At 39.4% G+C, this 27362-nt stretch overlaps 1 protein-coding gene across 1 annotated transcript in view; it reads right to left on the minus strand.

The window, feature by feature from the left end:
• APP (amyloid beta precursor protein) overlaps positions 1–27362 on the minus strand; it is a 256250-nt gene that overhangs the window by 55203 nt on the left and 173685 nt on the right. The window contains exons 7-11 of the mRNA XM_058835905.1: positions 26188–26355; positions 20495–20628; positions 14274–14348; positions 13027–13185; positions 1549–1677 (exon numbers count right to left, since the gene is read on the minus strand). Coding sequence (XP_058691888.1) covers positions 1549–1677; positions 13027–13185; positions 14274–14348; positions 20495–20628; positions 26188–26355 — 665 coding nt within the window. The remainder of the gene's footprint in view (positions 1–1548; positions 1678–13026; positions 13186–14273; positions 14349–20494; positions 20629–26187; positions 26356–27362) is intronic.

The raw sequence follows: 27362 nt of genomic DNA on the forward strand, positions 1-27362 counted from the left end.
TTGCAAATTGTAAACATTTTCAGCTGCAAACAAAAACTATTTCCACCCAGAAGCATTACTGCATGGTCTCATGAGATTACAGCTCTATTACCCCAAGTGCCTTCACATTGTTACAGGCTGAGTTATGACATCACATGATATGTGCTCCCCCAGGGTACTCTTCAAAGTATCACCTTTCTTCAGTAGAAGGAGAAAATGAGGTGCATCTTAAAATAGTTAGAAGCCTGACAGGATAATTAGGCCTAACAAGTAAAATGAGTTGCAGACAGCAATTTTAATGAAGCAGCAGTATGATTTATTCAAATCCAAATATTTATGCTATTGAAGAAAATATTTTGTTCTCCATTTTCCACTAAAAAAAAATTTCACAAATAGAACTCTAAGGCCACGTTTCCCCAACCATCTCACCAGTTCTAGACACAAAGATGCTGTATCAATACTCATTCCTACAATGACATATTAGGCAATACAGTGCACTTCTTGTATTTATATGTCAGTTTCAATTCTTCACCAGCTACCACACAACCTGTGCTCTGCAAAATTTCACTGATTTCTGTTATTAAATAATCCAATGGCTTGGAAAATAAAAGTAATGTTAGATACTTAAGCCAAGGCAGAGACCACAGTCACAGCAGATACTTTTAGAAGTAACTAGCCATTTCAAGACAGCATGATCTCAATGTACACATTTGGCTGAAACAGATGGTTGAAAATCTTATCTAACTTCCAGGGAGGTATATAGTTTTGATTTTTCTTTTAGTAATATCAGTTAATTCAAAAATGATGGCTGGAACAGTGCCTGTCATTGAATGCTACAAGAGGGAACAGCAGCAGATTCCACAGATTCCAGTACATTGTTTTTGCAGCTTATCCATTCTGACTCCAATTTTAATTGCTGTTTTGAAAACCAGCTACATCTTCAATTTTGGTTGTTTTCTTTCTGCTTACTTGCCCTCTGTGATTTATGAAGACAAGATAAAAGATGTTCCAAAACATATGCATTGAGGACTACAGTAACATTCAGCAGTTACATTACATGAACTACAGTGTCTATTTTAAAAGAACACATTAAACTCAAGTGCATTGCAGTAATCACATTTATAGACATTACAAGTGTCTCTGCAATGACTGTAGAAAGGCTGGTCACAGTCAGATGGCTACACTACTTCTGGTTCTGCCACCTCAGCTGAGAGAAGCACAACCTTGTGCTGCTGTTAAATCAATTGTTGATGTTTTCCCAGAGGTATTATTTACCAAAGCACTAACGAAGGCTCTCAGCATTACCGCTCTGGAAGTCTCCTCAGGACATGCTCACGACTGACTCATGGTCCATGAAAAAAAACCTGTTTTCAGTTCTTCTCAGAAGAAAAATCATACCCATATTACTATATCACTTTGCCTTAATCTTCTCATGGAAAACAGATTATTTTTGATTGCATTTAAAATTGTCCACGGAAGGGAGTTGGGTATTTTATAAAAAATAGGTTGACAGAAATTTCACAATAGTTTTGAACCAACATGACCTCACTAAGCATCAGTGGGGATTACCTGAGATCTGATTTGGGCAGCTTTCTTTGGATCTACCATGCGGACGTGTTCGAAGTGTTTGAGAGTGTGCTGTCTGTCTTTCTGCTCAGCACGCACATACTTCTTCAGCATGTTGAATACGTGACGAGGCTACAGGGAAGAAAAAGAACAAAAACCTATCAGTTTAGAACAACACACGTTTTTATTTCTTACACTGGATATGTATCCCAAGCCAAAAGCCCTTGGTGCTATCTTGTAGAAGACGACTCTGACTACTTTGAGGAACATCCTCTCAACTGAACACCATCAGGATGCACCATCAAATAGTAGCTGTAGGCATAGATAATGTTCCTGAGGAGGGTGTTCAGATTTTCTGTTTCTACCAATCCCCAGACTTGACTGCAAAACTTAAGGAAAAAGAAAATTCATAATATTCCGGCCCTGCCACTAATGCTACTCCACCAGAGGAGAAAACAGGAAAAGAACCACTGAGCTGAGGTAGAGAACATACACATCTAGAACACACAACTGACTGAAAACCCATAAGAAAAAAGAGACATCTGCCTACTAGTTTTCTGAAGTTTCTCAGCTTAGATGCTAGATTTTCCAAAAAGTGAAGTCTATTGTAAGTAATATCAATTAGTAAAACCTACTAGATATAAGCCTTCAGGCACGTAATTGCATACAAAGAAAGAAAAGATAGCAAATGAAGGGAACTTGAAAATATACACTGTGATGGCAAAGCACTGAAGGTTAAGACATGTATTTCTATGTACTTTCCTGCTCTGCACAAGAATACAGTGTCAAAACAGGAAGTGTTCTCCAGCATCCAGCTAAGACATCCATCTTTAACTGAGATTATGATGGATTCTGAAAATGCAGTCCCCTTCTATCCATTCCCACTTGTGGTGCTGTGCTCGTGCATCCTACCTGAAGCTGCTGAGCAGTAAGAAAGAACAAAAAGATGACCTTATTGTGTGGCAGATTAAAGAATGAACAGAAGTGGTAAACAGCTTGTCTAGGCACTGACAGTGACACAGGGAAGAAGGTGCGGAAGTGGTAAAATAAGTGTCAGAAGCTCTGTGCATGGCTTTCCAAAGTAGGGAGAACTGTGGGTGAAGTTTTAGGAAGACTTAAGATTCATGGACAAATATAGATCCTAAACTGATTTAACATTTACACAAGAGACAAATACTAAGATATGGAGTCCAAATATTTCAGAATCTTTTCAGTTTAAGAGAAGCAACAGATTCAAAAATGTCTAAGGAAAGTAAACTAAAGATTATTGGGAGAAGATATGTCAGACAGAAATAGAGATGTGAAGCCATATCCTGCCAGATAATTAAATTGTCTCCACTGCTGAAAATTCATTAATGAGGAAAATAACTCCAAGTTCCCAAAGCCATGTGTTCTCAGATGAAATTGCAAGAAACTGTGGACAAATGCTAGAAAGTGAGTAATCTTCACGACATTGTGGTAATGGCCAAACAACTGAAATGTCAACTGTAAAGCTTTGTCAAAATGAAGGCTAGAAGACCAGAAAGTTTAACAACAAGAAGAAAATTTTGAAAACAGAGAATTTAGCTACCTTTCCTGATAATTCAACTTTTCTTGCCCCCAACACTCATCAAGGTAACAGACTAGGGCAGACTAGACAGAAAAGGATTAATTTTTATTTTTTTTTTCATGAGATATTACAAGTTAAATATCACGTCTAAAACTAGAAGGGAATAGCTTTTGTTTTTCCATAGCATGTCTGTATTCACTGGAATGTGTGAATGAGACTTTACAAGTAGATTTGTTAATAGGACAACCATCTTGAAAATACCTAACAAATACCACTAACAGCAGTACTTGGGTACATTGTCAGTCCACTTTCAGTGCCTTTTCTAACACTGAGAAATGTCCCACATATAAATCACTATAAAGTAGAAATGGAGATGTGTTCCTCCAGCATGTCTGACCAAGAAATCTTCCTATTATGGCAGCAGAAATCCATAATTCAAGTTTAGGACGATGAAAGAATATTTAATGCAAGGTGTTTCCTTAGGACAGGCAGAGACTGCTTTTTCTCAAGCAGGAAAGAAACCCCAACAAAACACTGGAAACTCACTCTCTGAAGGAATACAAACCTGGGGAGTTTCAATGTTTTGGTTTTAAAACTATCCATTTGCACGCTTCAGCCCTGACGTGGTGATCTCACATGTCTTAAAAACTTGTGACATTCCTTGAACAAGTGATCCAGAGCTAAGAAGTCCTTGTGAAGCACTGAATCACCTGGCACAGACACACAAGGATTTCCTGGTCAGCAGGGCATTGCACTACATGTGACCTCTTAGGATGTATGTAGGCATCCATGGAAACAACAGGATTCTCTGAATGGAATGCTGGAACCTGAGATATATATGTGCACAGGACCTCCTGATGTCTACGTTGAAATGGATTAGAAGACTCACCACATACTTTTTATTGTCAAAAATGTCTTTATTGTGACCTTTAGGAAACATGCCCTGCCCCAGCTCTTAAGCTAATATACTAGGTCATTTGCACATAGATCAAAAATTCCCCAAAAGGTGGTGGTATCCCTTGAACATCTGACATGAACTAAAACAGCTCTTCTTCCTTTCTGGAAGTCCCAGATGTATTGGATCAGGTCAGACCTCCAACTTGCCCAACTATTTTTCAGTGCTTCTGCCTCATGGCTTCAGGGCTGTGGCTAGAGGCAAAACTGCCAGAGCTGGTGATGAATAATGACAACTCTTAACAGGGCTTTGCAGACCCTAGTGGAGCATCTACCATAAATTGGGCCCATGTTGTACAGTTGAATTTAACTTAGACTGCAAAAAAAATATTAAAAGTTATGTGAAAATTTTCTTCTTGATGCAGGAAGCCGTAGACTTACTGTTTGCAGAGTTTTGACAAACTTCTGCATCATCGAAAGGAGTTGACCTCAAGTCCCAGCTCTATATTGTACTCCATACCCATTTTCTTTTAAATGTCATTGAGTGAACTGATTCTACTTAAAAGTTCTGCACATATAGACACTTTTTGCAGAAGCACTTCCTTTGTCAAATTAAAAATTGTTTGCAACTGTGGGTTGATACAATGCATATTCTTCAAAAAACCACTGGCCTACAGAATTGCAAAATTCTTATTCTGCAGGAAGAAGAACTGAAAGCAACTAGTCAAGTTATGACATTTAGAGGAAATCACTATCATATATTTGTTTCTCCTGGGAAAACTGAAGCCATTATATCCACAGCTGTCTATTACTTTGACCCTAAGCAGGAACTTTCAGACTAAATTATAAATCAAAGTGGTTCTATTATGAGCTAAATTAGGTTCCCAAGGTCCTAGCTCTGACACTGTCTACGGCAGAAGAACAAATGGCTGACACGTATTTAGGCCAGCTTGGCACCTCTTGCTCTTCTTAAATAATGTACCAACCACCAAACTCCTTTAAAAAATTCTGGGTCTAACACTTGGAAGTTCTGCTGTGTATTTTGCCAGGGAAAACTCTGCATGTTTATGGCTGTAGTCGTCTTAGTAAAAAACATCTCACAGAATATCTGGAATCAGCCACCAGTGGCTATACCTAAGCCTCATGAAATAATTCCACTATTTTCAGTGCTCTGTACCTGTTTTGCTGGCTTGTTTCCTTTTTTTTTTTGTTTTGGTCTTCCTCTGAAGGCAACCAGGATACTATTGATGACACTGGTGACTGTCATTTAGGCAGTGACAAGAATGGCCAGTGACTTCCTCAGCAACAGGATACATCATCAAATTCTGAATACATTTTAGTCCATTAACTATGCTGATCAGTTAGGAATAACATAGGTACTGTGTATTCCAAAACTCTGGCCTGGCTGGCAAGAAGCTTAAATCCACGGTCTCATGCCACACACTATTCAAGCATATGCAGCAAGAAAGACATACCTAATAAGATGTGAACCTACCAACTATTTTAAGCATATACTGTAACACAGTTTGCTCCTATCAAACTCATTCCAAAGCTCCCCCTTCTCAGCAGATGCAAACACCTGTTTTTTATCTAAACTAAGCACAACTGAGATTGATCGTAGTCCTTCTTATAACCTATTGTGACCGTCCAGCAGATGTGCTCATGTTCTTGGGTATTTTATAGTTGTTAGTTTAAAATCGCATTTATGCTGGAGAATGTTGTCAAAGTACTAATTTAAATAGCTTTCCTGAGTATATGAGGACTTGCATGCATTTGATACATTTGGGACAAATTAGACAGGTTCACAGACAATGTATGTGGGCTACACAGACTATCTGGGATGACAATGCGCCATTGAGAACAAATGTTCTACCTTGAATTGTACAGAATATGCCTTATCTCTTACTTGGAAGATGATTCATTCTGTGGTCTTGTATATGAGATCCAAAATGCCCATAATCCAGTTTCTAGAAAGTTATATATAAACACATATACCTAAAATACAAATACATACACATACAGATGTTTCTCCACCATGATCTCTATACTGATCCTGATCTGCTGTTTCAGATCTTAAGGGAGTGATGACACAGTGCAGTTTAATTGAGCTTGGAAAATGGAAACATCAAATGTAGTTTGCATAGCTAAAATCTCTTCTCATGGAAAAAAAAAAATCTCATCAATATCCAAAATACTTACTAGAGAAACCACACAAAAACCATATTAAACCATATTAAAGCACTTTGAAAACACAACCTCCTGTGCCATGGAACTTCCATGGGAAATTCTGAGCTGGCTTGTCATTTTGATCAAAATTCACTCAAAATGAGAAAGGAAACTTTCACAATGCCGTATTATGCTATTTAACCCTGCCTTTAGAGAAAAATCAATCATCAGTCCTTCAGATTACTCCTCTTGCAACAACTGCATCTTTTCATTTACTATTTTGAATACCTTGTGTACCATATTCAGTACATAGTTCACTTGCTACATTATTAACTTACAGGTCATGTTTCATCTACGAGAAGTAGCTCATTTTAGAAACATTCAAGAAAAGTTGAACTGGATGAATGCAAACACTTACTCATGGGCAAGACAAATAAATCCCCATCCAGACACCTGTTCTGTGGAGTTAAAGATGTCTTCTCATAATTTCTGCTAATTTGTAACAAAGCATGTTATCTCACACATCAAAATTGCGTGGGTATAATGATGCCCAAGACTTACATTTCTCTCCCCTCTTAAAGACTCCTCTGGGGGCCAAATAAAATGAAAGCTATTTGCAATTCGTCCTATTTCACAAAAAAAACTTAAAAAATTAAGCGTATGTGAAAAATTCCCCACCTAGAAGTTAATGGGGTTGGAGGAGCAGAGGTAAAGGGTGGAGTATTAGAGCTGGACTGTTGTTTCCTGCTGCTCAGGAAGATTTTTATCACAAATTCCGCAGCAACACTTTGGCCTGCCTCCAGCTGTGATTTTACACAGCAATCTCCTTGGATTCAGGAAATACTCTGACCTTCCCAAATACCAAGACACTGAGCATGGGCTCCCCTGCAGATTCCTCTTCCCCATCCAAATAGCCAAACCTGACTAGTTTTAGCCCACACTGTACTCTCTCTGTGAATAGACACTGCTCCCAAGCATTAAAGGTACCAGAGTGAATTCTGAAGAAAAAGAAAACATGGAAAAAAAAATCAGACAGATTAATGTACATTACAGGGTTGATCTTAATGATCCCACTCTTCTAAGCAAGAATTAGCATTTAAGTAAAATAGTGCTGAATTAGAAGAGAAGCATTTTAAACTGATTTCAAGAATTATATGCTTACTTTAATTTATGTGCAAAGTAAAGAGGTTAATTAATTACCTTTCAAAGTTTTCCTGTATGAGTCACTCCTCTAAAATCCTTTATTTCAAAAATTTTCTTTTCTGCTTGTCTTCATTACCCACCACCAGCTTCCCTCAGACAATGTGCCTCTCTTACCATCAAAGATTACAAAGGGAGACATAAATCCACAAAAATCTGACATGCACATGAAGAAAGGAATACAAGCAAATTACAGAATAAATCTGCTCACAGACAATGATGGATTTGAATTCCCCTATTTAATGTACAAAATGAAGGGGAAAATTTCCAACTGTTTTAAAAACTAGAGGCATATTGCTTCCAGATGCCACTAATCCTCCTTTCCTGTAGTAAGCCCATTAAGCAGGATGAAACAATATACTATTTTGACACTGGATACTGAACAGCTGCACCCCATTTTCAAAGGGAGCAAAGTACAGCAGCACAGCTAAGCTGCATCAGGAATCAAGAATGAGGATCAAATTTTGAGTTTCTGGGCAGCCTGCATGACAGTGCTTCTGAGAACAGAACAAAAGTAAAAGTATTTGGTTTTGCTTAAATTTATTGTCTTATACACCTTGAAACTATGAAATGTCATCTCTGTGTGCTCCCTATCTCCCTTGCTGCCCTAAATGGTACTCAGAGACACACCTCTGACACTGGCACTGGGCAATCATCCATGCAACACATTAAAAAACCTGCAATTACAGTTTTTAATCTGATACAGAAGCTATTCACAAAGGATTCACAGAATTTTTAACCCTCCTAACTGCACACAGCACTTCCATTAAAAAGTCTAATTTATTTTTTACATTTAAATCCGAATTCTTCCACGCAATTTTAGAGAGACTCCATCACTTAAAATATTTAGAATCTATTTTTGTAGTAAACATACTAATAGCAGGTGACTTGAAGCAGGCTGCGAAGGGAGTTCTTAAAAATAATTTGAGAACTCCAGAACCCCCTACTCCCACACTTTTTCTAATAATACTTAACAAGCTATCAGTAAGGTTATGAATTACTCTCCCAAAGATAACACAACTGCATCAAATGCACTTTTAGTTTACTAGGGAACTGCCAGAGCGAAATACAGCTAGGGTACAAGAGTTGCATTTTTCATTAAGCCCATTTTCTCTTTGCCTAGGCAGCCAAATTTGGATTCACAGTGTATTCAAACTTCTGGCTCTATATCCTGTAAAGCTGTTAGTGGACTGGAATAACTCATTAGGTTGCTCAGCTATCATCAGCTGCTCCCCAGGTTTCACCCTCACAGAATCACAGAATCACTAGGTTGGAAGGAACCTTAAAGATCATTAAGTCCAACCCATGCCCTAACAGCACCTCAATCAAACCACGGCACCAAGTGCCACACTCAGTCTTTTTTTAAGCACATCCAGGGATGGTGAATCTACCACCTCCACAGGCAGATAATTTCAGTACTTTATCAGTCTTTCAGTAAAAATATTTTCCTAATATCCAGCCTAAATTTCCCTTGGCACAGCTTAAGACTGTGTCCTCTTGTTTCTGTTAGTTGATGCCTGGAGAAAGAGACCAACCCCACCTGACTACAAACACCTTTCAGGGAGTTGTAGAGAGTGATCAGGTCACCTCTGAGTCTCCTTTTCTCCAGGCTAAACAACCCCAGCTCCCTCAGTCGTTCCTCACAGGGTTTGTGTTCCCAGCCCCTCACCAGCCTCGTTGCCTCCTCTGGACGTGCTCCAGCATCTCAACGTCCTTCCCAAACTGAGTGCCCAGAACTGGACACAGCACTCAAGGTGTGGCCTCACCAGTGCTGAGTACAGGGGAAGAATGACCTCCCTGCTCCTGCTGGCCACACTATTCTTGATCCAGGCCAGGGACCATTGGCCTTCTTGGCCACCAGGGCACAGGGCTGGTTCATGTCCAGCCTGCTGCCACCAGAACCCCCAGATCCCTTTCTGCCTGGGCACTGTCCAGCCACACCATCCCCAGCCTGTAACATTGCAGAGGGCTTTTGTGGCCAAAAGGCTGGACTCAGCACTTGGACTTATTGAACTTCATCTTACTGGACTCTGCCCATCCATCCAACCATTCCAGGTCTCTTTAAAGAGCCCTCCTACCTTCCAACAGATTGACACATGTTCCCATCTGCAAATTTACTGATGATAAACTCACCCATGCCATCAATGAAAATATTGATCAGACCTGGCCCCAGCACAGCCCCCTGAGGGACACCACTGGTGACTGTCACCAGCTGGATGCAGCACCATTCACCACCACTCTCTGGGCCATCCAGACAGTTCCTAACCCAGCACAGAGTGCTCCTGTCCAAGCTGAGGGCTGACAGCTTTTCCAGGAGTGTGCTGTGGGATACAGTGTCAAAGGCCTTGCTGAAGTCCAAACAGACAATGTGCACAGCCTTTCCAACATCTACCTGGTCATAAAAGGAGACCAGGTTGGTAAACATGACCTACCTCTTCTAAACCCCTGCTGGCTGGGTCTGATACCCTGGCCATGCTGTAAGTGCTGTGTGATGACACTCAGTATAAACTGTTCCATTACCTTACCAGGTACTGTGGTCAGGCTGAGTGGCCTGTGATTACCAGGATCCTCCTTCCCACCCTTTCTGTGAATGGGTGTCACATTGGCCAGCTTCCAGTCATCTGGAACCTCACCAGTGAGCCAGGACTGCTGGTAAATGATGGAGAGTGGCTTTGCAAGCTCATCTGCCAGCTCCCTCATCACCCTAGGATGCATCCCATCTGGGCCCATAGATTTATGAACATCTAAGCATCTCAGCAGTGCCTCCTCCTAGATAACAGGGGGAACATTCTGCTCCCTGACACCACCTACCAACCCAGGAGGACAGCTGTCCTGAGGACAAGCTGTCTTTCTGCTGAAGGCAGAGGCAAAGAAGGTGTTAAACACCTCTGCCTTCTCCTAATCTGCAGATACTAAGCTCCCTCCCACATTCAGGAGAGAACCAAGGTTGCTCTTACCCTTTCTTTTGCTGTTAATATATTTGTAAAAACACTTTTTATTATCCTTCACAAAAGTTGCCGAGTGAAGTTCTAACTGAGCTTTGGCCTTTCTAGTTTTTTTTCCTACATGCCCTAGCAATCCCCTTAAATATTTCCTGGGATACCTGACCTTCCTTTCAAAGATTATACTTCCTCTTTTTATTCCTAAGTTACTTCAAAACCTCCTCCTCTCTCTCAATACAACCAGAGAAATCATCCTGCTGAATTCAAGGTCAGTATTTTCAAGTGCTTTGGCATGCACCTGATCAGCAGTTCAACACCTCAGCTGTCATCAGCTACAGAGCACACAACCAAAAAATGCTGAGGCAAGGACAAGACCATCTACAAGACTGAACAAGGACTTGTTTAAAGATATTATTTTTAAAACTGTTCAACCCTGTTATTCTGAGATGAGTCCCTGCCTGGTAGCACCTTCAGCTGATGTTACCTCCATGCTTGTTGCCTCCTCCTTTCAGAATTATTAGCTTTTGTAGGACATATATAGGACATATATTCAATATAGGATGCACTTCAGTTTTTCAAATAGTACCTTCAAAACTTACTTTTACTGGACTCATGTCACCTTTCAGGCCTGGTGCTCTCCCCCTAACACAGGAAATGTAACAGTAATTCAAACATCCTGGGAGCTGACTACAAGCTACACAAGCACAAAATGCCAGTTTTTCTGGTCCCAGAGTCACTGATAACATTTTTCCCTTTAGCGTTCTGTAGCTTAAGTTCATTTTGTGCCTTCTGCATTCCACAGTTTGGCAGCTGTAGAGACCTTTCTTGCTGTTATATGTGGTCCACATCATACCCTTCAACAACTACAGATACCTCCAGAACCAAGCTGCCAGCCTGACACACATACAGCTTGAAATCAATTCATTTTACTGGGGTACCTTTCTGACAGGACTACATTTGTACAATGCCAAACTTCAAAGCAGGAAACCCTACCTTTGGTGAACTACCCAAATGTGAGGTGCCCCCCACGAAGGGAGGCAAAGATTTCATTTCAGATAAGCGTTGTTAAAGTGAGAGGTGTGGCTTCAAGCCCAGGAAATGTAAATTCTAAACCTCTGCCTCAGAAAATGTGTCCTGTGAACCCAGGAAGAGCTGCCCCACCCCAGACCCCTTGTGGGGTGTCAGCCCAAGGAGTTCTGATTGAGTTTGAGCCCCTGGGGTTTCTCCCTTGCTGTGTTCTTAGTGGTCCCTGATCTTGAACTCCACCCTGATTCTGTCCCTCAAAACCAATCACCCTGCCTCTGTTCAGGGCTCTCTGTCTCTGTATCTGAGTTTGTTCCTGTACTGAATAAATGGTTTCCTGAGCAGAAGCCCATCTTGTTGGTGTCCCATGCCAGTTCCTGGTAACTGGCTTCTCTGGACATGATCCTGCAGCTGCAGAACGTAACACCCAAACCCACAGTGGAAGAAAGCAAACATGACCTGCAGCCAGTCCATATAATCACCTTACCTCAGTTCTGAGCCACAGACTCCAGCTTCCTAAAGGAAGCTGCATCCCAACTTATAACTCACTAATCTGTCTCCTAATGAGTTCTAGCCTTTCACTACCCTTACTGTGGTCAGAGGTTATAACATGAAACTCATATTCAAAAATTATATCCTCTATCAATTTAACACCAACTAGCTTAATTTTCCACAAATTACTATGGCAAAATATATGGAAACTCTTCACACAACTATCCTGAAGTCACCCCATGACACTTTTACCTGAGTGAAAGATTTTAACTTTTACTTGGCAGACATGGTAAAAGCAAGAGAGTTAAAAGAGAGACATGGTAAAAGCAAGTACCACCAGGTGGAGAAAAAAAAATCAGTTCTGATGAAAATTATAAAGAACTAAGACAATGATCACTTTTACATGGTCACCAAATATGCAGGTTTCTCCTCAGGAGGAAATTTATTGAAAATATATTATATAATCATGTTAGCCATAGTGGTATAACTCCCTGTGAGGTCAAATTCACTAACAGACTCAGCAGTATAACAATGTTTTTTTTCCATCTAGGAAGTGTTCAAGAGGCCAGAGATACCTAAAACAATTTACTGCTTTCCCCGAGTCTTTTTACAAATTCTCTTTCTCTGGAGGTCACGGACCAGCTATTGTGGTATTGAAACAAGTATCAGAGACATAGAGTCATTAAATTCCATTAAATCTGCATTCTGAATGTACACCCACCAACAGCCATCACATCCACAGCAGACAAGTTCGAATTACTAGTGTGCTAACTTCATGCCATCCAACAATCCTCACAAGATCATTCACCAAATACTTCAACAGTTTAACAAACAAAACAAAAAACCACAACCATCCTATCTTTCAGCTCCATGTTGTCATGATGAAGTATTCTAATATGCATCACTTGGAGAGACACCATCCCCCAAGATCTGTGAACAGCTACCATTTCTGACAACCAAATCACTTCCACATGATTCACTTAAGTATCTTTATTATGAATCTACCATCAACAGGTATGCACATGGCGTGCTCGTGTCTGTATTTAGGCAAATTGTCTGACTGCTTGTCAAACTGTCACAGCTCTTGCACAGTGAACACACTCCTGGCTCCAAAACTGGACTGTACCTGGGCACATCTACATTTCCCCCACATTTCCCCCAAGACAACCACAATGGTTTTGACACAGCTGGCACAGCTTATGGTATCACACTCACCCTGGGTGGGACAGTTTGCAGGGCTGTGATGTAGTTCTCCAGAGCAATGCGTCGACGGTCATTCAGCATGGCTTCCACCCGTGCCATGTGTGTCTCCACAAGCTGCTGTCTTTCATTTGCTGCTTCTTGTTCCAGTGATTCCACTTTCTCCTGGAAATGCTGAAAAAACATCAATCACAACAGAAATAGAGAAGACATCAGCATAGACCAGCATACATGAACACCTCTGCAAACCATGAAAATCTTTCCCCATGTCAGTGTAGTCTGGCTCCCAGAAACTGCACTGCACACACCCTTTACTCATTTCAGTGGGAACTTCAGTGCCTCTTTAAGGAACACCTGGCCGTATTTTATTAATTTAATAAAAATATTCCTGACATGTTCAGCACAACCACCAGTGAATCCTTTGTGTGCCCCGAGACGGAGGTTCAGCACCACAGAATTGTGCCTGGGGGAGGGTGAAGTTTAAAAGTGTAAACCTGTGCCATTGAGAGCCATCAACACAACTTCATGAGCAAATCTATATGGGGAGAAAAAAATGTTCAGACTGAACAGAGTCACTATGATTTCTTGTACACTGGCCACAAGGAAGAAAAATTGAATGCAAACTTATTCCAACAGAAGAAAAGATTGTATGGATAAAATGCACAGACAGGAAAGCTGTGGGACCTAATGTGCAAACCAATCTGGTTCTGAACATTACTTTTTTATAGTTGTGCACTGAAATCATTCCAGCAGTACTAAATAATACCAACAGTGGGATTCTAGGAGTGTCTGGCTTGTCAGAATTTTTCAATTATAATATAATTTTTTATAAAACAATTTTTTGGCTAAGGGTATCTTCCAGATAAAACTGATGGCAATTCCTTCCTTAGATCACATTTTCCATCTCTGCTTTGAGCTTAGGTTCTGCAGCTTGTATTATTTTATAATGGCCTACATTTTGATAGGAGCCCATGGGAACCGAGTTTTCAGTTCTCACTGAAGGCAAATCTCAATTCAAGTGGAATCTACTTCTCCATTCAGTCAGGAGCAATGTCCTGCACTGCTGTTCCAAGGATTGGCTGCAAAGTACAGAGACACACAGTGGCCACTAACAGCTGGGGTAAAAAACCTCAAGAGAAAAAAGGAGCAAAGAATAACATGAAATCTCCATAAAGCAGATTATTAAATTACATCACACTCAGCACCCCTTGTATCTGAAGTGGGGCCCTAGATGGTAAGGTTGTGGTTGCATTTTCCTTTACCTGGATAACAGCCTTCTTGTCGGCCTTTGGCAAGTTCTTTGCTTGGCGTTCTGCCTCTTCCCACTCTCTCATGACCTAATGAACAAAACAAGGAGTGTGACTTTCCTATTTTCCTCTCTTGTCCCAAGGCTTAGCCTCAGCCAAGCACTGCAGCTCCAAGAGTCATATTTTTACATTCCTCTCCTCCATTTATCTCTAGAAAAAAAGGCAGTTACAACATTTTATGAAGTTAGGATCCTGTTATTAAATTAAAAAAAGACAGTATTTGTATCTCTGAACACTGTGCCAAGCTCTCACAACTCCACTATGAAGGAACACGTTAACCAGCCCTCAAGCAAGGGAAGTGGAGATCTCCATGGGTGACCACACCAGCCCTTTTTCATCTCAGACAGGAAGAAAACAGATTCCACCTATTGTACATCCTTGGACAAAACAAGTAAATTTCAACTCATCCCAACTGGATCATGCCACCTTTTTTGGCAACATAAAACCTTTTAATTTATTCAGTCTGCATAACTCGCATGAGTAGGGCAGATCAAAAATTACACATAATTTGTGCTAGTCCAGCTATTTGTCCAGAAACAGAGGTTGTAGAAACACTTCCAAGAACTGAATATGTATCTCAAGTACAACACTCTCAGAAAAATAATGTAGGAGATCTTTTGGTGTCATTTCTTTCAGCAACGTGAGAAGCCTCCTCTCCCAGTAACACAGAGCAGTAGTATTTCAATAGTCAGGGAGTGGGTTACTCTTGTTATAGATGGGTAATGTGATGGTTGGCTTTCACAGTTAAGGGATGAATATTATGTGTGTGTTAAGAGAAGTTTTACAGATGTATAGTTATGCTATTGTGGTGAGTCCACAGTCCTCTTTCCTCTCCCCCTTGTACTGTTTCCATTGTCACTGGATGGCCTTGATAGTTGGGGCATTTGGGGGAAGGGCAGGCTTGTTACCAGGAAGCACATCATGGCAACACCTGACCTCCAATCAAGGTGTAAGACAGTGATCTCCACCAATGGACAGTAAAGGAGTTGACTGACAAGACTTTGGGAGGGGCCAAGGGTATAAAAGCTGGGCATCTATTTTGTAGATGAGCACATGGTGGTTTAGTCCTATGCTCCTAGTGTTCTAATGTTGTCCTTATTCAGTAATCTGTTATATTTTGTAAAGGGTTTAATGAACCTTTGAAATTTTGAAGGTGACTGTCATTTCTCACAATACTGCAAGAGGTAAAGAGAAAGATAAAAGAAAGAAACAGAAAGAGAGTTGTGTGGGAGGGGTGGTGTGGGGACCAGGAAAGAGTGACAGGGGTTAGGTAGAAATGACATTTCATTCTTCTCCATCTGGTCTTGTTGGTGAGGGTCCCCAAGCCTGCCCTCCCCTAAATGCCCCAAACAGTGATGACAATGTAAGGGGGAAGGGAAAGAGGACTATGGGGAGAACATACCAAAATAATGTAACTATATATCTCTAAAACTTAACATAATAATAATAATAATAATAATAATAATAATAATAATAATCTTCTCTTAATTTTGAGAGCCAACCTATGCATTACCCGTCTATAACACTATTAAATAAAATATATTAAGTTTCTTTGCATCTAACCCCGTTTGTTTTTAATCATGTTCTTTGGGTATATTTCAAACCTTCCTGGGTACAATCCATTTTCTTCACAGAGGCTTAGTTTCCTTTGGTCTTCTGTGTTAAACTGGTTTATAACAGCCCGCAAAGGGGTCCCCAGACCCTGCACCAAAGCACTGCATGTGATGGTACATGATGCAACAGATCCACAGTCTTGCAAGGGACAGTGTCTAACTGGCTCCCCTCAGGGAGGTACCTGTGTTCCCACCTGCCCAAATGTAAATTAATCCATGGGATCCTATACTTTTTGGCAGGGGACCCTCACCACCAAGAAGATCAGATGGAGGGAAACAAGGAGATGTCGGGACCCATGAAGGAGTGATATGCTTCTACTTAATTTTCTTTTTCTTTTTTTCTTTTTCTTTTCTCTTTGCCTCTTTTAAGTAAAATATATAACTTGTTTGGTATCAACATCTAACCACGTTTGGGTTTTATCCTGTTTTGGGGAGTATTTGAACCAATATTTGAATGAATACTCAGGGTTCTTTCTGCTTTATTCACTGAGTTAGTTCTCTTTGCTCCTCTGTGAGTAGCGAAGATTGCAAGAGCACGTGAACTTACAGAAGGCCCAGAACTTACAGCATTAAGCCAAGTCATAAACTACAATGATGTGCTCAAGCTTGAACGTTGGCCTAGGTTAGCAACTTTATTATTTTTTTCTCCCTCTTCTCCCTTTCTGTCTCAAAATCATACCTCTGACATCTGCCTAATTTTCTGACTCTGAAAGAGCAGTTATGGATTTTCAGAACAAGAGTTCCCTTGCCATCTTTATCCCCCAAACTAACCCTCTGCTAATCCACATAATGAAAATAAGCACTGTGGGTAATGAGATTAAGGGGACCTTTGGCTACATCAGGTCTGTCTCTGTCCATTTTATTTCTTTTAAGGCACGGAAGGCAGGATGATAAACTGACAGCCTATACAGCTAGTTGAGAGAGATGTAAATTAGTGGCCTCTTTATTAATTCGAATTTAAAATTATTAAAAAAAAAAAAAAAAGTAAAAACTTTAAACAGACACCAGAACTGTTCAGGCTGGTTGAGAACTGCAGTATTCTGAGATGTTTGCTTTGGAAATAAACTTCCAAGAAGCAAAACTATTCTTGGACAAAAGGTATCAAGAAGTTCCTATTGTAAGTATTCTATATGCTACAATTCCAAAAATATTGTAGACAGCCAAAGGAAGAGCAAATTTAAGACATGAAGAGATCACAAGATGTCTGATAAGAGAAATGTATAAATATACTGCTCCCTTGAATAAGGTTCAGTATCTGGTTCATCAGGCTATTTAGCAGCAACTGATTAACTAAGGGAGCTGTATAGCCATTAACAAACTGAAAAGAGAAAAAGGGGAATTGTACCAACAAGAAACAAGAACCATGGCACCTTGCAATCAGTTAGCATAACAGAGGTTATCTGTTATTCTTTTATCTTTTTGGAGAACAGCAAAAATTTAAAGATTGTGCATGCATTACTGAATGACTACCCCTGCTGCATGGGAATGCAGTTTTCCTGCTATTGAGGCTGTATTATTAATTCTTGGGAAAAGCTTAAAAATTTATGTTAATGTAATTCTCCTTATAATACTTCTGTAAGTTAAGAAAGTTTATAAGCCTTGTTACTTCAGGTGTGGTGCAGAAAAACTTTCATGATCTGTAGTCTAAAGGGATGGACACTTTAGAGCACAAGAGATTAAGAGTCTGAACCAGAGGTGCATCAGATCATCACAGAGACAGACTTTCCTACTGAAACACTTTTATGAGCTGTGAAGTATGATGTGACATAGGCACTGACAGAATCTTGGTCTCTACTCGTCTGAACATCTTTATACAAGAGAAAAAGAAACACAAATTGTCAGAATTTCATGGTAAATTAAGGGAAATCTCAGAAAGAGAATATGCAGAATATCTACATTTTCCCTGATGATAATGTTTTAAAATATTTGAATTCAAGTTTACTGATAAACTTCCCTACTCCTTAGATGATTATATATTTTGCATGATAACTAGAACGCATCTGATTTTTTTATTAGTTAATTGGCTGTTGCAAAATAAGGTGTGCACCAAACTCAATACTATTTTAAAACTAGCCGTTTATTAAATGAAGTAAATTATCTGTGTTTTGTGAACAAACCAATCTATTTCAGATTAGGACATTTATCAAGATTAAAGAATGACTTGATCAATTTTTCTCTTTTTAATAGAAAAAAAATGGGAATTTCTGATGTTTTATAAGCCTTCACTTTTCAGCTTTGAAAGAACTGGACTTTGAATAAAAAAAAAAAGAATCTGGTGCAGTTGAAAGACTTGGCTAGTGACTCTCATTTGTTACCTTTTCCTTTTACCAAGAAAAACATTGACAGCAAAGGCATACTGAGTTAACTTACTCAGCATTCTTTTTAACATAACAAGTATGAGTTCCATATTAATTTTCAGCTAAATATATAGTTTAATTTTATATTCAGAACATACCTGATTTTAAAGAAAATGTAGAAAGCCATTTTAAAATAAATTCCAGAAAAAGAAACCGATATTGGTATTAGACATAGATATTCATGTGAGGAAATATAGAATGGTGAACCAGCTGGCTTTTCTACCTGCCCATAGCATCTACTATCTTTTAAACATTTGACAAGTTAACATGTAGAGGCTAGCTCAACACTGTACAAATAATAAGTTTCTAAAAATTAGCTTTCCCTCTACGAGTAAACTCTGGTCTTCAAAGTTCTTCAGGGGGTCTCTGTACTTCAAGACATATGTCCTTTAAGATGTGATTTCATAAGCATCTCAGGCAACTAAATGATTGATTTTTTTTATGTACCTATCATGCTGCTTTTTACTAGGGCTGACTTGGGTTGCTGAACAGGCCAGAGATGGTTATTTGGCTCGTTTTTGGAGAATTGACATTGCAGGAGGGATGCAGTTGACCTGCCTCCACCTCCTGTGTGCTCAGTGCTCATGCAAGGATGGCTAGGAATCTGCTAATGAGGATACCAGCTCCAGTTTCAGTCAAACCCCTGAATCATGCTCTTCAGTTGAGAGGGTCCCCCAGATGCTCATGTTTAAACAGAAAATACACAGTTGACCCAAATAGTGCCTCTAATTACATACCGGGATTTTGGACACAAACGTGGAACCACAGAGAGAATCTGAAGACTGTGCCAAGGAAATCTGCACTGACTGTCCTTTGCTTTCAGGAAACCCACATCAACAGTATTTTTTACAAAAAGGTTATTTTAAGGTGAAGGAATGATGGGGTGGTGACTATTGTCCACCAACCCTCTGCATGCCTAGCCAAGGCAGGGCCTCTCCTCTGCTTCGTGGGCTGTGTGCCTTTTTTATTCTCCAGATTCCCTGTCCATTAAATTGGTTCTGTTTTCTCTCTTTAAAGAGGAGACAGATTATTTGTGCTTCAACACTTCCCAGGCAGATGAGGAGCACCTATCTTCCCATCTATGACATGTCATACTCTCAGTATGTGGCTTACACCAGGTAGATGAGTGCTTCAGGTAAGATGCCCTGCCCAATTTATTGATTTATTTATTAAATACAGTATTTATTTATCTATAAAAGTGGACAGCTATGGTGCCAATAGACAGGGAGTACACTGAGATTTTAATTTCAGTTTCATTCATAACATTTTCTTTTCATATTTGGAGTAACATTTTAGCACAATGTAATGTATCTAAAGACTAATAATGTATCAGAGCAACAGACAGACACACTGAAATCCCATGAGGGGAACAAAGTTATAATGAAAAAATACAGTAAATTAGCTACACAGGTATATGAAGTGCATCTGAATTATACTACGTTCACTTTTTCTGGTTGTTTCATTACCAAAAAAATACGCATATGACTTTCCTTTAAACTCCTTACATTTTTTCTTTGTTGTTATTAAAGTAGAGCTGTGACCATTTTTTTTTTGTCGTTGCTATTATAAATGCTGTTTCTGAGAGAGTGGGTAACTCACCTCTCACTGGATTAAAACCCAGGTAATACAGTTTCAGGCTGCACAAACCTCTTTGGTTCAAGGGAAAGAAAAAGCTTGATTCAGTTTGAATTTTTTAGTTCAAAAGCATCACTTTTTCCTCTTTTCTTTGACTTTAGATGCATATCATGTTACCTTGAGGCTCAAAATCATTAGATGAACATATGTGATCTTACACTGCCCCCAGGGCACACAGAGAAAAGGAAGCTCAATACAGACCATCTCCCTCAGCTGCTCCAAGGGAAGGACAATTAATACAGTGGCCAAGCTCTTTATTTTGAAACATGAATAATCTCACAAAACAAACATTCTCCCACAAAGACGAGTGACATTTTTTTTACAGTATTTTTTTTCTTTCAACCCTTCTAGTAACTGTAGCAACTTATGATAGCAGCGGTGACACAACCACCAATGTGTGTCAGTCAGCTGAATTCTTAGGTAAGAGTCAGAAAGACAGTAAATCATGTGTTTTCAGCATTGAAAATTGGCAGAGCATCTGGATAAAGCCTTAGGAAAGAAGAAGATGAAGGATCACTTATCACTTAATAGACAAACTCACACACTTAGGAATAAAGAAATCTCCCCTTACCTGAGACATTCTTTCACGATGCTTAGCTTCAAGCCTTTCCTTGGCTTTCTGGAAGTGGGCATGTTCATTCTCATCTCCAGGTGTCTCCAAATATTTGTCAACAGCATCAGGAGTGCTAGCAGCTGTGGTAGGGACTGACATAAAATTTGGAGGTGGAGAGAGGGAAGGGAGGGGAGGGAGAAGAAAAGGAGAATTTCTACTTTAGTATGGGAAAAATTTAGATGGATTAATAAAGAAGCATCTGTCCTAATTTCCATTGGAATGCAGCCATCTAATTAGCCTCAGAGGAAGACATAGAAACAGGGTTTAAATGAACATGTTATACACAGCAAATACACATAAATACATCAGGATTTCTTACCCCTTCCTCATCCCATTTTATAAACCCAGAGAAGCTCTGCAGAGTGAACAAAACAATGTTCTTGGAACGGGTTAGAAACTGCTGCCAAAAGAAAAATTCCAAGTACAAAAAAAAGTCTGGCAATGAATAAAGCCTGTAAGCCAGCAAAACACACTTTGCAAAGTTATATGATTCGTAAAGTTTATTTTTAAAAGGCAAACTGTAACATGTAACTATGAGAGCAAATCCCTTTTAAAGCACTTATGGATTCCACATTACCCAATGAAATGCCTCAAATCCTTCCCTTAACAACAGTTTGGCTTCACAGATAGTTACTTTATTTGTAACAACTTTGATTTTAAAAAACCCTCAGAAAGGCTGGAAATAATCAGAAAGCTTGCACTAATTGCCAGCCATTGCTGTTGGAGAACTAGGAGATAGGTGTGACACTGGTAGTATAAAGATTTACATTTAGGGTAATTCAAGTAAAGTGAGCAACAACCCTCATGATGCAGTGATATCCAACCCCTACTTTGCTACGACTGATTGTTTTCCTTTAATATGTTAGAATTTAAGTAACTGGTATGGCATCAAACAGGCAGCTTGAAAGATTTTAGTGAAATCCCTCAGAGTCTCCTTGGAGAAGAAAAAAACCCATTCAGTGAAACATACCATACTCTTATTATTCCCAATCCATTATTTTAATTAAAGATGCCATTTGCCATCTAAACTAGGTTTAAGTTGAACTTTCTCATATAAAAAGCCTCCTGAGTAAGAACTTCAAGATACATTTCCTACGTGTCCACTTGGCAATCAGGCCTTCCATGAATAACTTCCTTTTCACCAACCCTGAGAAATACAATTTTGCCTTGCTGATATCCATTCAATAATCATCCATTAATGGTTCAGATCATGCCTCCCCAAGTTCTTTGATGCACTTCATGATTGGGAGGAGGGCCCCAAAGCAAAACCTCCTCAAGTATCTTTGCAATACTCTGCTGCAAGGTCATTCTCTTTGAAGTTATCGTAAGTTTAAATATTTATGAGAGGAAAAAAAATGTTAAATTCTTCATGTGTTGGTTCAAATGAGAACAAATACAAGTATTTGTATACAAGAAGTATTTTCTTTAACGTGATTTCTGCCAAGATTGTAAACAAGAGTCATCAAGTTCCAGAGAGTAAAAAAATCCAAAACAAAAAATGCTGTGGTTAGACCCAGCAAAACAAGTTACAGAAAACACTGCCCACAGCAATACCTTATATTAATTAAATTCTTCGTGTTTGAAATTAATAGTAGTCTAACTTCTGGATATGAAAGTGTTTGCATTATTTCCTTTTTGAATCCTAAACTCTACCCACTTACTTATTAATTGTCTAGTACAACATACGTGGTTCAAAGGTGAAATAAAAGTGCAAATTTCTATAAATGAAAAAACTGTAGAAACAGAAATTAGTCAGTTACTTGCATCCACTAAAGGTCATAGTCAGAATTAATAATTTAAATAGATGATATTAGAAGTCACAGTTCTTTAATGTCTTAGACACTGGAAGGTGGCATGCAACTTCAGTTGCCAAAACATTTTATTTCCTCCTAAATCCCAAACAAACAATGGATAAAGGAAATGACTGACAAGAGGAGTATCATCTTGTAAGCTGCTGCTGTAAAAGGTACAGATCTTTATTTGCAATACATCTCCAAAGAAAAAGTAAGGTGAACAGTATCTGCCACTTAAAAATCACCAAGAGATTTAGCAAGTTTGGAAGTTCTCAGTATTTAGTCTAGAGAATAAATAGTACTATACCTAAATTCACCCAAAAACCTGTGATAGTGCTCTAAAACGATAAAAAATAAAATCATGTGTGTCAACATTTAAACTTCCTACTAAGTTTCAGGGTTTATGCAAGGAAGGAGGGAACAGACAAAACTGAACCCTATTGGTTCCCTCCGTTGTGAGCCCCAGAAATTCAGTATTAACAAAAAATAAAAAACCCTATTTATAAAAGGTCATTTTAATGATGTATCAAAATTTTCAAAAACTGACCATACAGTTTTTGAAGTACACCAAAGTACAACTCACTCCCACTTTGAATGAACAACAAATGAAAACACAGTGAATTCCACTCAGCTCTGACAGCTGCTGGAGCTGCTGGGAGAGCTATCTGAGAAATGAAGTACATTTAAGAGAATGTATTTTACCAGCTTTTAAATCCCCAAGTTAAGAATTAAACATTAATGTAATTTTAAAATAGCAGTCATTTAAAAAATATACTTCCTGTAACTTTAAGGATGTTTAAAATGCAACAATTAACTGACAAGTAAAAGAAATAATACAATAGATTATTTTTTAGTATAAGACAAATGTTTCCTTTGGTAACAGCAATATTTGCTTATTCTTGTAAATATATACTCATTCTGAAGCCATTAAATCCAAATTAACCACCTGACAGATCCTATGACTTCAAAGAAGCCATTGTGGACAGCCACAGTGTGAGTTTGAATCATTATATTGAACGGAAACCACAGACAGTACTGAACACTTATTAAAAATCAGTAGAGACTGAGCAGATGGTCTGACAGGTTGAAGGAATTGGTTAACATCGGCCTCAAAGCCTTCTACTTCTAAAGCAATTATGTATCAATATCCATGGAGCTGGATGATAAATGAAAAAATATATGACAACAGTAGCTCCTACCCAAAAGATAAATCATTTCTGTCAGACCTCAGAGCACCAGTCAAATCCACTGAACATGAAGGGAGTTTAAGGCTTTCCACGACAGGACAGACCCACCTTTCCAGATCAAGGCAAAGAAACTCAGCAAGAAAGCAGAACAAAACATGTTTTTTTAAACTCTTTTTTTTTTAAGAGAATGTGTTCAGGATATTAGTATTCAGATTTCACAATGTATGGGTATTTGTGACAACAGAATATCCTCACATTTTGGTTCAGTCCAGTTCCAATTAATTACCAGAAAATCTGACTCACATCCCACACTTTCACCCTTTGCCCAATATACAAGAGAAAACCAATGCTATCCACTATTTCACATTACTCTGTAAAATCTAACTAGTTTATCCTGAAAAGCAAACTATAGCTAGACAAAGGAATGATGTGCTTTAGCATCCATTTTGCTTCCTGCCTAATAGAGGCTTGATTTTTTTTTTTGTTTGAACAGGACACAAGGGAACAAGAACAATCCGAACTTTGGAGAGAAAATAAGGAATGGAATAAATTCATTACTAATAATGAAGCGGGGAGGAGGAGGTACGAAGATCAAATACAAAGACTAAATTAAGGGTGAAAAATGGGGGGAAAAATGACAGGAGAGACAGGAGTGGCCTTGATGGAAACTATTCTCCACTGTTTTTCTTTTCTTCTGTGAGACTGGGGTGAAAGATGGTCTGTACTACCTCTTTCAGCAACATTAGATTAGTACTAAACACAAGACATCATTTCAGTGGTGAAACTTATTATATTCAGCACTTCCAATTATTTTCATTAAAATTTCTATTCAGCAAAAATATGATGAATAAGGAGAAACAGCATGGTGAGACTGTAACAGTACATGAAACTAAAAGAAAACAAAATAATTTCAGGAACAGAAAAAACACATGTATAGATGAGGGTATAGAACACACTGACATAACATTAAAAACCAGGAATAAAAATATAACTGAAATAGCTTGGAAAATGTGTCCTCATAGACTCAACTGCTGTTTGAGAAACTATTGAAGAAAAAACCAAAAGTCAGGGAAGAAAAAAAAACCTATGGGAGATAGAAACTCAGTTTGAGTTGTACAAAGGAAGTCAAACAAACTCAAGTACTCAACCTAACTCCATTGTCCTTGAAAAGAAAATTACTTAGACCAAAAATTTAGAATTCCAAATTAAACCAAGAGAATCATGGAAATGGTAATAGTCTTGTCATTGTTTCATTGAAATGAATCTGAGGAAAAAAACACCCAGCCCGACAATTTCCATGAGCCAAAGCAGAATCTCCTGAGCAGAAGAGAAGGTCATTTATCTTCCTGAAGAGAGGATTCAATCAGAGACAAACTGTGTTTTGCATCTCTGGAAACGCCTTACCTAACACAGAAACTTAATGGTTCAAAATGTTCTTTTGTCAGTAAATACATTAGACCTCCCTCCAACCTCCTGCACAGATCTCTTCCTTCACTACATCTTCTGTCTTGTTGCAAAAGCTGACCATGGTTCATGAAGTATCCTACTCACTCCCATCATGGCAGATTTCTCCATGTCCCTTCCCTGGAGCTTTGCCATGAACAGCTCCAGAAGATGCTGAGATAAAATGCCACTGGAGCACCAGTTAAGCAATCCTGCCTTCAGGACTGCTCTTGCTTCTGCTCCAATAGAATACAGATCAGCTCCTCTGCTCCATGACACACATAGCACTCCTTGCTAAGGCTCTTCATCTGTTTGTGGGCATCTTTAACCCTTCCAGTTACTGAAAATGCTTCTGAAAAGGCCAAGTTTGGAAAAAATTTTACTAAAAGGAGCCCTCAGATGCTGCTTGTGTTCTGCTCCTCCATGCCCCGTGAGCAGATGGGGCAGAAAGACATGTACTGACTCTGTGATGTAAATTTCAGCTGATGCTTCCCCAGGAGTGCCTGCTTGCAAAGCAGATTGGGAGGAGAATGTGAAAGAGGCTCTCAAAACAGAACACATCTGATAAAACCAGCACCTAATTTATCAGCCTCAATGGTGTATGGTGGAGAAAGCCACCACTCTCAAACAGTGCAAACACCTTTTTTTCAGCAAAAACAGTCATTAAAACATATGGTTTGAGTTAAAGTAAGTGAGAGGTTATTCACATCCATGTGCACCGCAGCTCTTAGGGAAACATAAAAAATCAAATACCATTTCTCCCCTTTTCATTGCAAACACACACAAAGAATTCAACCAAACAAAGCCAAAAAATCTGGAAATACACATTCTAATATTTTTTACCTTTGGAAAAAAAAAGGTCAGAAAAACATGAAAATACACTGTAAAAGTATGAGCTATTTTAAAACTTACCTGAGGCTTCTCTAAAGTTAGTGGTTTTTCCTGCACATGCATTGTACGTGCACAGACACGTGAAACATCAGTACACTTTGACAGAGAATAGAGACAAGATGGGTGCGACAGCCTCACCCAAGGAGGTTTTAAGCTCTCAGCCCCCAACTCAGAGCCCACCTACAGTGCCAAGAAGTCACCCACTACCATGCCAGGTTAGCAAGAAGCCAAGAAGGCCCGAGTGGTGAGCAGAGAGAGGTGTGGACAGACCGCGGCTGGGGTTAGTGTGAGCCCAGGCCCGCTCCCCCTCACGGTGGGCGCTGTGGAGGGCACTTACTGATGCTGCCACAGACCGCCATGCAGTACTCCTCCGAGTCAAAGTTGTTCTGGTTCCCGCCACAGCCACCGTAAAAGAAGGGTGCACACTTTCCTTCAGCCACGTCAAAGTACCAGCGGGAGATCATCGCGCGGCACGGCCCAGTCTCAGCTTGCTCAGAGCACACCTCTAGTCACAGGAGACCCGGAGGAACCACATTTAGCATGGAAATGGTATCTTCTTGGCTTCTTAATTAGGTGTCTCTCTGTGTCCACACACTCAAGTGGGGAAGGAGATGCACCAAGAAAGTGCTTTGGAAGGAGATGCACCAAGGAGATGTTTTGAAGAATATTCTTCAAAACCCTAACCCTTCCCCAGAGACAATGAAGGTAAATTTTGAACTGACACAGATTCCTGCCACAAAGTCTCCCTAGCTTGCCTATATCTTATCTTTTTAGCAACTTCATCTGCACACACCGAGAGGTGTTGCCCTGAAACAAATGTGGAATTTCATCTGCTTCCAGGCCAGAGGGGTACAACACCCCTCCCGACTGGGAGTTTTGCTGATAGCACTGGGTGGATTCCTGCCCAAGCAGCTTACTTGGTACCTGAAAGGAAACATCTGAAAGTAGAAGACACATTTTCTCTTGCTCTTTTTCAGCTCTATATACCCTCCCTGACCAAACTATACAAAAGAAAACAAACAATTATTTATACATTATAGTGGAAAACAAATTTTCTTCAGACACCTATTTAAATGTAGACAGTGATGAAGAAACTCCCTTTTGTAAGCCACCCAGCACAGGATTTTTAATTCACAGTTTGACAGCTCACATATAAAAAAATTACTGCTGCAGCTTGAACCATCCATGGGAGGAAATCTCACTCCCAGTAAATACATCAACAGGAAAAAAATTAAAATTATTTGTGCTTGTGTTCACTGTGAGTTGCTACAGGTCACTGCCTACATCCTGCAACACAGGGAAACCTGAGGGAAGAACCAAACCACACAAATTAAAGACAAAGTAAATTCTGCCTGCAATTTGGAGTTCAGCCAATTACACATGTAAACATATAGCCCTTTACCAATAATGTTCCAAACAGACAAAACCAGTTTTAACTTTCAATGTGCTTCACAAGTAATTTCAAATATATGTAATATTAAACACCAATAAACCCCTCATTTACTTTCATCC

This window comes from Poecile atricapillus, chromosome 1 (genome assembly GCF_030490865.1).
Source record: "Poecile atricapillus isolate bPoeAtr1 chromosome 1, bPoeAtr1.hap1, whole genome shotgun sequence".
Classification (NCBI taxonomy): domain Eukaryota; kingdom Metazoa; phylum Chordata; class Aves; order Passeriformes; family Paridae; genus Poecile; species Poecile atricapillus.